The sequence below is a fragment of the Zootoca vivipara genome, chromosome 8, assembly GCF_963506605.1.
Source record: "Zootoca vivipara chromosome 8, rZooViv1.1, whole genome shotgun sequence".
Taxonomy (NCBI): Eukaryota; Metazoa; Chordata; class Lepidosauria; order Squamata; family Lacertidae; genus Zootoca; species Zootoca vivipara.
The window spans coordinates 80,934,046-80,947,445 of NC_083283.1; the positions used below are offsets into that span (position 1 = coordinate 80,934,046).

Sequence of the window (13,400 nt, forward strand, 5' to 3'; positions counted from 1 at the left end):
AACAAAAAGGGAGGTAACCCACCCACCCCAAAAAAAAATATGGGCAAAGGCAGCAAAAAAACATGATAGAATATTATTCCTTTTTCCTATCCTGTGCATTTTGCTCCTATTCCTACTGTATTTTTTTACATTCCACACTGCATTCTCTAACTGTGCAACTTCACAGGAACTGTAATAAATACAGCAAAATGAAAAACTGTGAACTATCAATGAATCTAAGTGTACCTCAAAATCCACAGAATTTGCATGAATGCATATTCTAAAACAGCGAAAGATGCTTTAAAGATGTTTCCACGCAATCCAGAGTACAGAAGATTTAAATATTTTTTCAGCTTAACACCTAGGGCACTCTTGAAATAAATGGGCCTTAAGAATTGATTAGTTCTGGCTGGATTGTGCCCACCCAAAATACATTATTATGTATAACATTATTATGCACATCTTCAACGCTGCATCTTTGCACTTCTACTTTCTTATACAATGATTTCACAGTTATTTCTACAACTATCTGAAAAACTTGTCGGAACTGGGTTTCAATGAAAGACCTGTTCCTTGTCCATAAATGTCACAGGACCAACTTCAAAACAGAAGCCGGGACAGCTAGTACTCATTCTGCCATTTTGAGATCAATTGCTCAACTAAAAGGGGCTTTATAGACCCAGCCTTTTTCCAAAACACCCAAGAGATGTTACTCTGAGACCCTTCTTTTCTTTTGTATAGCTCTTTCTGTGCTAGTTGTTCCCTAACATAGATAACTTCATAATAACTCCATTATTATGTAGAAAGCAGCCCTACACGAGAAAACCAGGTACCATAAGGTGCCACGTTGCCTTCCATCTATACATATTTCCATGCCTCAATTTCACTAACTAGCCAATGATGCAGCCATATGCACCTGGAGTTGTATTTATGTTACCCCAGGGGCAGGAAACCTTACGTCCGTGGATTAAGAGATATGTGTAAAAACCTCCGACATGCGTGGCCAGAAGTCAGCCTACTGTACAAATCTAAGAGTCACACACATTTCTATGTCCACTTTTGCCTCTGACGTTTCTCTTGGATTCCCCTGTGCTACACTTTAGCCAAATGCAGACCCTGAATAGATATCCCATACCAACATAATGCCCAGGTCTCAATGAATTTGAGGATGTTCATAGATTTGGACTGCTCAATGAGTTGTTTTTTTTAAATTCACCAACTGCACTTGAAAGTTCCCCTTGACATCCATTCTCAAAAACAGTTCCCCTTTGTGGCCCGGGGTGAGTGAGAAGGGTTGCTCTATGAGACACAGAAGCCCACAGTCCTCTGGGGCCACCAAACGTGTCTTGTGGATCTTGGGATCCTAGCCCCTCTTTCACGACATGTTGCAAAACCGTTCCAGCTAGAGCAAACATTACCTTGGGCTGACGCTTATTCCATGGCATCGGAGATTTTTTAATTAATACAGCTACAAAGAAACCTCCAGTATTCTGATGATGCGGCAGAATTCTGAAACTAGATAAAGACACAGATTTTGTACCACTATGCACCATCTAAGGAAGGAAACTGAGATTCAGTTTATGAACAAGGAAATTCATACTTTTTGGTGTATTTTTTTTAAAAAAAAATCAAGCCAAATGAAATCTAAATGAACTGTTTTTCTACCATTATTTTTTTCCTGAACTATCATATATTGAATAAAGAATTCACAACAGTGACATTTTCACAGTATTTGACTGCTTTAGGTTAAGGAACGTATCGTAAAAGCAAATATCCAAATGATTATGAAACATAATTTTTAATCAGCTTGAGCTCAGCAACAGAAAAGGATGACATAACTGTAACAAATAATAACAACAGCCTTTTTTTTTTTGCTTTAAGAAAGTTTATCTGGTTTCCTGCATTGCCACTTAAGCAGTCATCCCCAATGCACACATCCTTTTTTTAAAATAAAAAGTGCTTACAGCTGTCTGAGCACATACTTCACAACTGTATCCAATTAACAAGTTCGCCAATTTCAATAGCTCTACTCTGAGCATGACTTAGTTGGATGCAACCTGATATTTAGATGAACCTGAACTAAAACACAGTCTACCGTTCTGAGACCACCAGTAATGACCCCGAAATAAACATTTCCTCATTACAATCGACTAGGAACTGCAAGAGCAGGCATCCCCAAACTTCGGCCCTCCAGATGTTTTGGACTACAATTCCCATCATCCCTGACCACTGGTCCTGTTAGCTAGGGATCATGGGAGTTGTAGGCTGAAACATCTGGAGGGCCGCAGTTTGGGGATGCCTGTGCAAGAGTATGCTGAGCGTGGAAACCATCAGCTGCAAGAATACCCACCAGCGCTCCAAATGTAACTCTTTAAGTTTTTCTTCATCTTTTAAGGGGAACATGGTGGGCCGGATCTGGGTTTGCCTGTTGGAAGGCACTTCACTCCAGTCTTCAAACCACTGGCCATCTTTTGTCATTACCTAGGTGGGAAAAAGTTCCAATTAACAATGAGGGCGGCCTTAAATTTGCCAATGACAAGTCAGCAGATTACAAGAGGAGACTGTTAAATAGCAATTTCAGATTTTATTAATATTTTAAAACTTAGCACACTAGGTGAAATAGATGAATCTGCTAGAAAGCTGGAGGATGTGGTTTTATACCCCCTGCCCCAGGGTGAAAGCCTGCTACTGGGGATAGATTCTCCCCCCTCCGAGAAACAGTCACAGGGAAGTGCTTGTATGAATGTTTTATCTAGGGAGTGAATTGTAGTATTGTAATATTGTTGTCTGCTTGTATGTTAGTAGTTGGGTCTCATGAAGTCAACATGCAAAATGGGTTGTTGATCAAGGATGTAACACTTGTAGAATGTGGACAACAATATGATTTGAGGGTATACCAGAATAGTAAGTTTGAGTATATTCATTAGTTTGTGTGTTTGATGTGCGTTCATCATGTAAATGTGTGCTTGAGTGGAACTGAATGGTACCGGTATTTCTTCTTAGCTATTGTGTTTATTGCTATATTGGGGGCAGTGGATTTAACTGGTTTGTAATGGTATGACTGATTCATGGAAGAGCGAGCACATTTTCTTTTGTCTTGTTGTTCATCATGCTATTTTAAAAGGTGGAATTTATACTTGCTAGTTGATTTTCATTTGCAATATTTTACTTCCTGATGTTTACAATATGTTCAAAAATTTGTTTACTATGAACATACTTTGCATTTTTGTAGCTGATTTTTATTTGTAATATTCATTTTCATGCCAAAAATGTGTGCACCAAAGGTCGGTACAAGAAAGCAGAAGTGAATCCCCTCACAAGGACACAGATAGAAGGAGGGATTCTGAGGTGCTGTCCAATGCTCATTAGCTTGATGCTTAATGCAAATATGAATATGTAATATCTGATAAACCTATAAAACCCCTGGACACCCATTGATCAGGGTCCAGACATTCTGAGGTTATTCACTGGACCTTTATTGCTCAGCAATAAACCTTACTCTCAATTTCTCTTAAACTTATGTTTGTCAATTATTCTCAAGCTAAGGTTTCCAGGTACTTGCTTCAATAAAAATGGTAAGAGCTTTCTCCTGACAGGGAAGTTGGAGTTGAGTAATGAACTGCTACGGAACAGTAGTGCTCTTTTGCTTCAGCATATGTTCATTTCCTACTCATCATAGGATTAGGAGAAGACAAGGCCAAGAATCTGTGCCAGGAGACTGAGGACATATATCTTTAGGGCCCCTATTCTTTCAGAGAGAGAGAAGTTTATTGAAACCCTGGAGAGCTTCGCATAGGTCTGCTTTAGGGAAAGAAGAAATAGTTCCATGATTGATGACATTCTTTGCACATAAAAAGATCCAAGCACCTGACACCTCTAATTAAAAAGCATCTCAAGTAGTATGACTGGGAAATACCTCTATTTCAGATCTTGAAAAGCTACTGCTAGTCAGGGTAGATAATGGTCAAATGGTCTGATCCAGCGCAAGGCAGTTTCATATACCCATAAACACATGACTACTCATTTGATTTTAGAACTAACAGAATGAATACTTTTCTCTATTAAAGTTTGGTTGAGATTCAATTACAGTACACATTTCTATTTAAAAAAAAATACCTTCCACTGTGTGACCCCAGGCATCCTTTTCAGACCAGGCAATTCAGAAGAGACATCAGCAAGTTCTAAGGCACCTTTGAACAAATAGGTTTACTGTAAATAAGAGATAGCTAGGAAAGTTACGCTGTGCCAACTCTGAGAAACTATCCAAAGCCAAGAAAAACAACATGTTTTGAAGTGACACAATTCTTTATATGATCTGCAAACCAGCAGCGTAGCTAGCCGCCTGGCTGCCCGGGGCGGCAAACGCGAAGGCACCCCGCCGGGGGGGCAGGGTGTCCGTCGCACATCACGACGCATGCGTCACGACACACAACACACACAGCAGGCGTGCGCCACGGCGCCGCAGCAAACCCCCCGAGCAAACCGCGGAATAAGGCAGTCTCGCTTGCGTTGGGGCTTCTCCTCCATGGTGGCGGCCACGTCGCACGGCAGTGGCCATTGGAGGTGGTCAGCCCCGCCCAGCCTGCTGCCCCCCGCCCAGCCTGCTGCCCGGAGCGGTGCGCCTCCCCGCCCCCATTACCACGCCACTGCTGCAAACAATGAAGGTTGGGAATTGCATTTCTCTAACTCTGCCCACTTTATCTCCACAGGACTGCTGTAAGAAGCATCACCTATTCATTTCAGCCAATGAATGAAGCATAAGAGAGAGAGCATGGGGGTACATGGAGACAAACACAACAATTATAACCAGTCTACTCTGAAGTAAGCCTTATTAAATTCAATGGGGCATACTCCCATGTGAGTGGGATTAGGATTGTACCCAAGTGAGTCATAGGCCTGTGCACCAGATTTGGCTGAGGCCCGAACCAAGCTGACTCAGAGGAACCCAGATGTGATCAACCCCCAGATTCCCCTGAGTCGCGTGTCCTGGAGCAATACAGGACCGTCAGGGGGTGAAGCATCCAGCAAGAAAGAGGCAGGCATGAGCAGGAAGGAGGACAGTGTGTAAAAAGGTATTGAGTGGGAGGGACCATTCAGGTTCACAAGCAGAAGAACCTTAAAAGGGGTGTCAGAGTTGCATGTGAGAACTGCAGGTTTGCATTCAAACTGCACACTTCATTAGACTCCACTTCATGAAGTACAGGATCCTGATCAAGGGAAGTAATAGTACCATTCCATTGTGCCTTGGCCAGACCACACCTGGAGTAATGTGTCCAGTTCTGGGCGCCACAATTTAAGGAGGATATGGATAAGCTGGAAGGTGTGCAGATGATCAAGGGTCTGGAAACCTGGCCTTATGAGTAATGGTTGAGGGAGTTGGGTATGTTCAGCCTGGAAAACAGCAGACTGAGTGGAGATATGACAGCTATCTTCAAATATCTAAAGGACTGTCACATGGAGCAAGCTCTTCTTCTCCAGCTTCAGAGGTTACGACCTGAACCAATGGATTCCAGTTACAAGAAAGGAGATTCCAACTAAACACGAGGAAAAACTTTCAGACGATAAGAGCTGTTCCAACAGTGGCACAGACTCCCTGGAAAAATGGTGGACTCTCCTTCCTTAGAAGTTTTTAAGCAGAGGTTGGGTGGCCATCTGTCAGGGATGCTTTAGTTGAGATTCCTGCATTGCAGGGAGTTGGACTAGATAATCCTCAGGGTCTATTCCAACTCTACAATTCTATGGTTCTATGACACTGGCCACATACTCCCTGCCTTCTTGGGTAGTGGGCATAGTCAACTACCACAGCGTTTCTCAACCGCTGTTCCGCGACACACTAGTGTGCCGCGAGACGCTGGCTGGTGCGCCGCGACGTGCGGCGACGAGAAGGGCGATTTGCATTGTCACGTGCCTGGCGGCCGCCAATATACAGCGCTGACCTGCCGGAAAGGAAGCCGGCCGGGTCACGACGCGGGGCGAGCGCAGCTCTCAACAGCCACCACCACGGGAGGGTGGTTTTAGACAAACTTAAAGAAGCTGGCTGGATGAGCTCAACCTGAAACTTGCTGAGCAAAGGATTGTGCTGGCAGAGAAATCAGCGGCTTGTGAAGCCTTATTACAGGAGATTGCAACCAACACAGCAATTGGCAAGTGTTTCTTACAGTCATAATTATATAGTCAATATAGGGCGGCACGGAGTTAAATTTTTTAACTTTTTTAATGGTGGTGTGCCTCGTGATTTTTTTCATGGAACAAGTGTGCCTTGGCCCAAAAAAGGTTGAGAAACACTGAACTACCAGATGCCTCCTTCAACCCAAATTGAGTATAGTTTATACAAATCGAGTATAGTTTAACACTTGATTCCAGTATTATTGTCTGTTCTCACTATACAACCAGGAGATACACACACCTTCACTTTTTTCCAGCAGAGAGGCAATGACAGCTTCATTTTCAACAGGATTCAATGAGCAGGTAGAGTACACCATCCTACCTCCTTCTGCCAGCTGCTCAACTCCACGGGTTGCAATCCTTAACTGCAATCTGCAAATTCACGAACAGGTTAGTATCTCATCATCCTTTCCCAAGAGTTGGTCATGAGATTTCAAGTTGACTTTGACACTGCTTTCAACATGTTTTGTCACACTGTCACATGTTTTGTCAACATGTTTTGTCACACTGAAAGAGCTCAATTGTTCCTACCCATTCAACAAGTCACGTCAATTGCTGTATCATATACAAAGCCGTTTATATGTATGTAGAATACACCATTTATTAAGTCTTTTGAGTGTATGGAATAAGGAATCAACTAAGATGCAACCAAAGGATGTCATACACTGTGTGTAGAAAAATTAAGGAGGCAAACTGAACTGGTGCTGGTGTGGTGCTTAGGGTTGGATATTTGACAGTCAAAAACGGTTTGCCCAAATAGCCAGTTAACTAATGGTAAAGTGTTTCTAAAAACATTAACACTGTGAAAGCAAAAGTAACAACCTACATGTCTGATCTGTATCCTAAAAAGAAAATCAAAATTACAGCTCTTATTGTGAAACAATGGCAGAGTTTTTAAAACTGTTAATTATTTAGCTTTATTACCTTTTTTTTTTTACTGTTCCCTTCACCTGACCTTTCAGCTAATGTCTTTTTTTGCTGAGTGAGGATTTGAGCCTGGGTCTCCTTGACCACAGCATGACAGTATACCTATTATTATTTAATCTGCATTTGTTTAGTCATTAAGATGCCACAAGACATGTTGTTTTTTCCTGCAAAAGGGAGCATGGTCAATCCTCCTCAATGCTGGCATTCTTGGAATACAGTCATACCTCGGTTTAAGTACGCCTCGGTTTGAGTATTTTCAGTTTAAGTACTCCGCGGACCTGTCTGGAACGGATTAATCCACTTTCCATTACTTTCAATAGGAAAGTTCGCTTCAGGTTAAGTACGCTTCAGGTTAAGTACGGACTTCCGGAACCAATTACACTCATACCTCGAGTTAAGTACGCTTCAGGTTGAGTACTCTGCGGACCCGTCTGGAACAGATTAATCCCCTTTCCATTACTTTCAATGGGAAAGTTCGCTTCAGGTTAAGTACGCTTCAGGTTAAGTACGGACTTCCGGAACCAATTACACTCATACCTCGAGTTAAGTACGCTTCAGGTTGAGTACTCTGCGGACCCGTCTGGAACAGATTAATCCCCTTTCCATTACTTTCAATGGGAAAGTTTGCTTCAGGTTAAGTACACTTCAGTTTAAGTACTCCATGGACCGTGTGGAACAGATTAATCCCCTTTCCATTCCTTTCAATGGGAAAGTTCACTTCAGGTTAAGTACGCTTCAGGTTAAGTACAGACTTCCGGAACCAATTGTGTTTGTAAACCGAGGTACCACTGTATCTGATTAGTCAATAGAGAAGTATTGACCAATCCCTTACCCACAAGCTATTCTTGGAAATGTACTGAAGACACTGAACTATCATCTGAAATGTAATGCAAAGGTACAAATGTGCTAATCCAGATAAACAACAAAGGAGCAGATTGCAAGACCATTACTCTCTACAATCTTTTTTTATAACTGGTATGGACATACATAAGTCAGTATGTTATATTCTAAAATGTATGATCAACCATGGAATAATTAATGCCTTGTTGGCCAAAGCTGCCTTCTTACTGTGAAGGGTTTGGTTGGGAAAGCAGCAGAGAGAATATAAATGGGGGAATGTACGACTATGAATCTGGAATGTGTCCAGATTAAAGCATGTGAAGTATTATCAATGGTGCAGTATTTGTTAATGAGAGTTTATATTGTTCTCACATCTGTTATTCTTTTCTCCATTTTGCAACATTTAAAAAATCAATTGTCAAATATTGAAAACAAAGTTGAAGGGAAGAAAAACTTGCTTTTATATATTTTAGTGGTATTCAACCAATTTTTACCCAGAGTAGACCTACTGAAATTGACAGGCATGGCTAAGTTAGGTCTACTCTGAGGAAAACTTAGTTGAATACTACCTCTGAGTTTATACACTTATCTTACTCATTCACAGCAAAATATTCTGAATTATTTAGTCACTGGCCTCTGTTTTGGACACCATAGTTATTACATCATCATGATAAAACCCTTACTAATTAAGGGCCCTGACATCTAGGCATTTCATGCAAAAAGTTTGCTCCTGTGCCCCACTAGGCATAAAATCTACCGTATATGCTTATGATGTGTGTGAACCAATTTTTAACTTTACAGTAAACTAGCTTGAAATACCTTGAAGGGTGGGGAGATTAAAATACAAGGAAATACATTTTGTGAAAATGTGAAGTTATTACTTGTAATCTTATTCCACTGAAGTTCAAAAAGGATGTGATATTAGAAATAAAATGGTTTCTTACCCATGTAGATGCAAGCTGTTTTGAGTAGTCCACTTTTTCCATACATCAATGTTTTTTCTCATGGTACCATCTCCACTGCAAGAGGAGATGAATTCCAATGAAACCAGTAAGCTACATTCTGAGTCAGTAACACACCTTGTGTGTTTTGAAAATCAGAAATAATTGCATCATTGACTATTATTATTTATTAATCGCTTTCTAAAACACTGTCTCAAGGCAATTATATAAACAATGAAAAACAGAAAAACAACTAAAACTAAACCAAAACTAATCTAAATCAGTAACAAGTGGATGGTCGTGGTAAAGAGAATTTATCCACCGAGGAAAGCGTATTGGAGCAAAAATGTCTTCAGTTGTTTCTGGAAAGTGCAGATAGTAGGTACTGGTGGTATTTTGACAGGAATGCTATTCCAACAAAATAGAGGCACACTAAAAGCTCTGCTCTGAGCTACTATAGAGGAGGCTTCTGAAAGCTTTGGAACTTGCTGGAGAAACTGTCCCGCAGATGGCAGCTGTCTACTGGGTATAGAAGGGTTCAAACAGTCTCTTAAATAACCTGATATTGAGCTGTTTAGGGATGCATATATTAATACGAACACCTTGAACTCGGCCTGGTAGCAGATTGGCTGTCAGTACAAACCCCGCAATCAGGGTGTTATATGCTGGTAGCAATTTGCCCCCCAAGAAACCTAGTCACCATATCCAGTAGCAGCTGGAGCCTTTGCACCATCCCAATAGTAGCCCCATATAGACTGTCTTATTGCAGTAATCCAGCCATGAGGTTACCAATGTTTGGGAAATTGTGGTCAGGCTGTAATTTCTCCTGAAAAACAAGTTGTGAAACTGATTATATCGGGGTCAGCAACCTTTTTCAGCCATAGGCCGGTCCACCGTCCCTCAGACCATGTGGGGGGTCGGATTATATGGGGGGGGGGAATGAACGAATTCCTATGCCCCACAAATAACCCAGAGACGCATTTTAAATGAAAGCAGACATTCTACTAATGTAAAAATACCAGGCAAGCCCCACAAATAACCCAGAGATGCATTTTAAATAAAAGGACACATTCTACTCATGTAAAAACATGCTGATTCCCAGACCATCTGCGGGCCAGATTGAGAAGGCGATTGGGCAGCATCCGGCCCATGGGCCTTAGGTTGCCTAACCCTGGATTATATCAGCCACTAGGTTCTATCAGCACCAGAAAATCAACAGACTAGATTTGGCAAAAAGTGAAGCACACTTTTGTAGTCTATTCTTTCAGTTACTCCTTTCCCCGTTTGTTTGTTTGTTTGTTTGTTTGTTTGTTTGTTTGTTTGTTTGTTTTTAAGCACAGCTGTTGTTAGTAAGACTGTGGTTCAGTTTTTGAGATCTCTGCTATTTCAAAGCAGATGCATACTTCAAAGAAAACTGAACAGGATGCAAAAGACAAACATGACACTAATAAAAGGCTATTGTGCACAACTAAAAATAATAATTAAGGCTGAGAAAATTTTACTATGCTTTAATTTTAGAAACTTATGAATTATTTTGTATTCCACACTTCTTCCAATGAGCGCAAAGTGGCGTGCATGAGCACTTTTGCTTCCCACATTTAGAAGCAATCCTGGGATATAATAATTTGCCCAAGGTTACCCACAGAGCAAGAGATTTGAACTCCGGTCTCTCAGATGCAAATCCTCTCTCCCTATACAAAACATCACACCTGGTTATCTTGATGTGATGTAAAGGGCATACTAGTAATAAAAAGTCAGAAGCACATACCTGCAAGGGACATCACATAATATCCTATCATAAAAGAGGATCTCCTTCTTTCCATTAGTGGTGATCTGTAAATTAGGGATGCTGGAAGCATCATGATTTACAACCATGATACAAGGGCTGTTTAACCTCTTTGCTTGATGAACCAGTAAATAGCAACGCTTGTTGTCCACATCATTTGCAATTACAAATCCCTCTAAAGGAAAAAAAATGAACTCTTTAGGTTAAAGGTGGAATTCTGGAGGGGGCAAACAAATGAATTTTTCTGCAGTATATTAGACAAGGTGCTCAAAAGAATATTAAGAAAATGTTATAAGCAAAAGCATAATTTATGAGAATTTTTTTTAGAATAATCATCAATATAAAGTACGAGGGAGGGGGTGTCAATTGACATTAACATTTTATAGGACATTGTCTGGTCTTTTTTTTTAATGTTTTCCAATAGAAACAGCCAATTAACATATAATCATATTCCAATGAAAAACACTAAACTAAAAAAGAAAAGAAAAAAGAGCCAAATTGTAGTCCAAATTATTAATTATTAATTTTTTTCTGGGCTTCCCATAGTCTGGACCTCCTGAAGAGCATTCTCATGTCTCATTCCTGCTTCTTCTTGTTGTTCTCCTATTTTCCACATTCCAATTTTACCATTTTAAAATTCTCCATTCCTGGCTGTGCGATTCTCAATCATGTCAAAAGTCATATATCCTTATATCCATTAAGTACCACTTTATTTGTAAGATTGTATTTTTCCAACTGTCTGTTTACCAGCGCAGCCCCTCCTGACCTCATTCCACTTCCTATCCAGGCTGTTGCCCAAGTCCTCATTTAAAATTTAATGAGACAGCAACTCCCATGTTGTTAAGTTGTTAAGTTACTCCCATCCGGTCTGTTGTCCAAGTATGTCGATTGATGAAAGGCATACTGTTTGCATCTTGTACTATAAAGAAACTGTATTCCACAGATATAAATCATTTGACGATCGATCAGCTTTTGGAGACAACACATTCCCCTCTCCTGGGCCCTAGGAGCTGCTAGACATCCATTTAGCCTTCTCTCTCACACTTAATGAAGAAACTCTGCAAACAGCTGCTCTGCATGTTATCCCAATTTATTGTCTCAAATCACTACAAAGTCAGCCAACAAGCATCTCCAGTTCCTTCGAAACAGGGAACTCGCATTTTTCTGTGCTGTGTCATTAACAAGCGCCATCTTGTTTCTTCTTTTCTTTATCAAGTCTTTCAAGCCAAATAAAGCTGCACAGTTGAATACCCAATTATAAATAGAAGTCCATATGTACGCCTCAAAATAAATTAGATTTCTTAATGAGGCTTGGCAGAAAAACCAATTGTAAGTATTGTGGAGAAACAAAGACCGTACAATACCTCCTTGATCCAAACACCATGACTCGAATCTCTTCGAAGTCCGGGCCTTGAAGTCCTAGCCAGAGACTGTACAAATCTGCAGGTTTTTTCTGTCTTCTTCGGTCCAGACTATGTCTGTTTATTCTCCAAATCTGATTATTTCATCAAACAGATATTCCCGGCTATGAGAGTGACTTCATAGAGTGCCAGCTGTTTCGTGCTCTGGGACCCAGTGTCCTGCCTCTTGCACGATGCAAGCTGGCAACCTCGGACAATCTGCGGGTCTACGAGACAGTCCTCCCCCACCCTGGGGAGTCTGCCAAGGATAATTACCCCCATATCAGCCCTGAATTACTGGCACGGCTGGGGTCTGATTGTATGGGAGTCAGCCATTTCTCACTGCTGGAAACAGAAAGCTCAGGACATTGTATGATCTAATAACCACATGATGCGATAGTTAAGTTACGTTTTGAGCATTATTTGAAGTTATATAAAAAGAGAAGTGTTATAGATTTGTTTTTAAGTGGCTTTAATAAAACAAGAAAAGCATTCTAAGAAATGATCAGTTATGAAACCACTTAGTAGCTTTGCCTACAAAAATAAACTGATGAAATCAGGGTAATGAGGAAGGAACTTTGTCGTGAGAGATATAAGAAAAAAGAACAGGAAAGGTGTCTGAAACACTGGTGGCACTAAAGATACAGGAAGAGAATATGAAGACTGATAGATGACAAAAACAGGATGGATCTGGGAAAGCAGAGGGACAGGAAAAGGCCAACACAAAATGACCAGACACGAGAAAGGGGATGAAACGCAACTAATATAAAAGAAGTGGAAGCCCATTTTTAATCCAGGTAAAGAAACACAACAGGGAAAAGGTGCTTCTTGGGTGATGGCTTAAAGGTTCCAGTGTGGCCAAGTAGCAGAAATAATACACAAATACATATACCTCAATATTAAGAAAATGTGTGACAAAGGGGTGATTGCACTGAGGAAGGTGAAATAGTGGAATCCACAGGTAAGATCCAACTGCTAACAGCAACCATATTGAGGTTCCAGAAGCAGGTCCCTATTCTATGCAGGGCCTATACTGTTTGGCACCATGTGGCTTTAAGTCCTCTCCCCTTCATGAATCTTTTTGGCAAACCTTCAAAAACATTACTTGAAGGTCCGCCTCTTTCTTGGGTTGAATTGCATCTTATGTGTGAGAAAACTGGGCACTAATGGCCATAATCCAATGCTAACCCTGAAAGGTACAGCCTTGACTGAAATGAATTTTGTTTCTCAACAAAAAATGGGGCAGGTATCTCTATATAACACTCCATCTCACTTACCTGGAAAAGGAACATTCATGTCTGCGTGCAGCATTTCAATAAGCTGGGCAGTTTTGGACCCTGGTGCAGCACACAGATCTAGAAT

At 40.8% G+C, this 13,400-nt stretch overlaps 1 protein-coding gene across 2 annotated transcripts in view; it reads right to left on the reverse strand.

Annotated features, from left to right (window-relative positions):
* NSUN2 (NOP2/Sun RNA methyltransferase 2) overlaps positions 1-13,400 on the reverse strand; it is a 32,143-nt gene that overhangs the window by 9,352 nt on the left and 9,391 nt on the right. For both annotated transcript variants that reach the window (XM_060278064.1, XM_060278063.1), the window contains exons 6-12: positions 13,316-13,400; positions 10,621-10,813; positions 8,856-8,930; positions 6,386-6,516; positions 4,096-4,169; positions 2,330-2,460; positions 1,398-1,494 (exon numbers count right to left, since the gene is read on the reverse strand). In XM_060278064.1, the coding sequence (XP_060134047.1) occupies positions 1,398-1,494; positions 2,330-2,460; positions 4,096-4,169; positions 6,386-6,516; positions 8,856-8,930; positions 10,621-10,813; positions 13,316-13,400 (786 nt within the window). The remainder of the gene's footprint in view (positions 1-1,397; positions 1,495-2,329; positions 2,461-4,095; positions 4,170-6,385; positions 6,517-8,855; positions 8,931-10,620; positions 10,814-13,315) is intronic.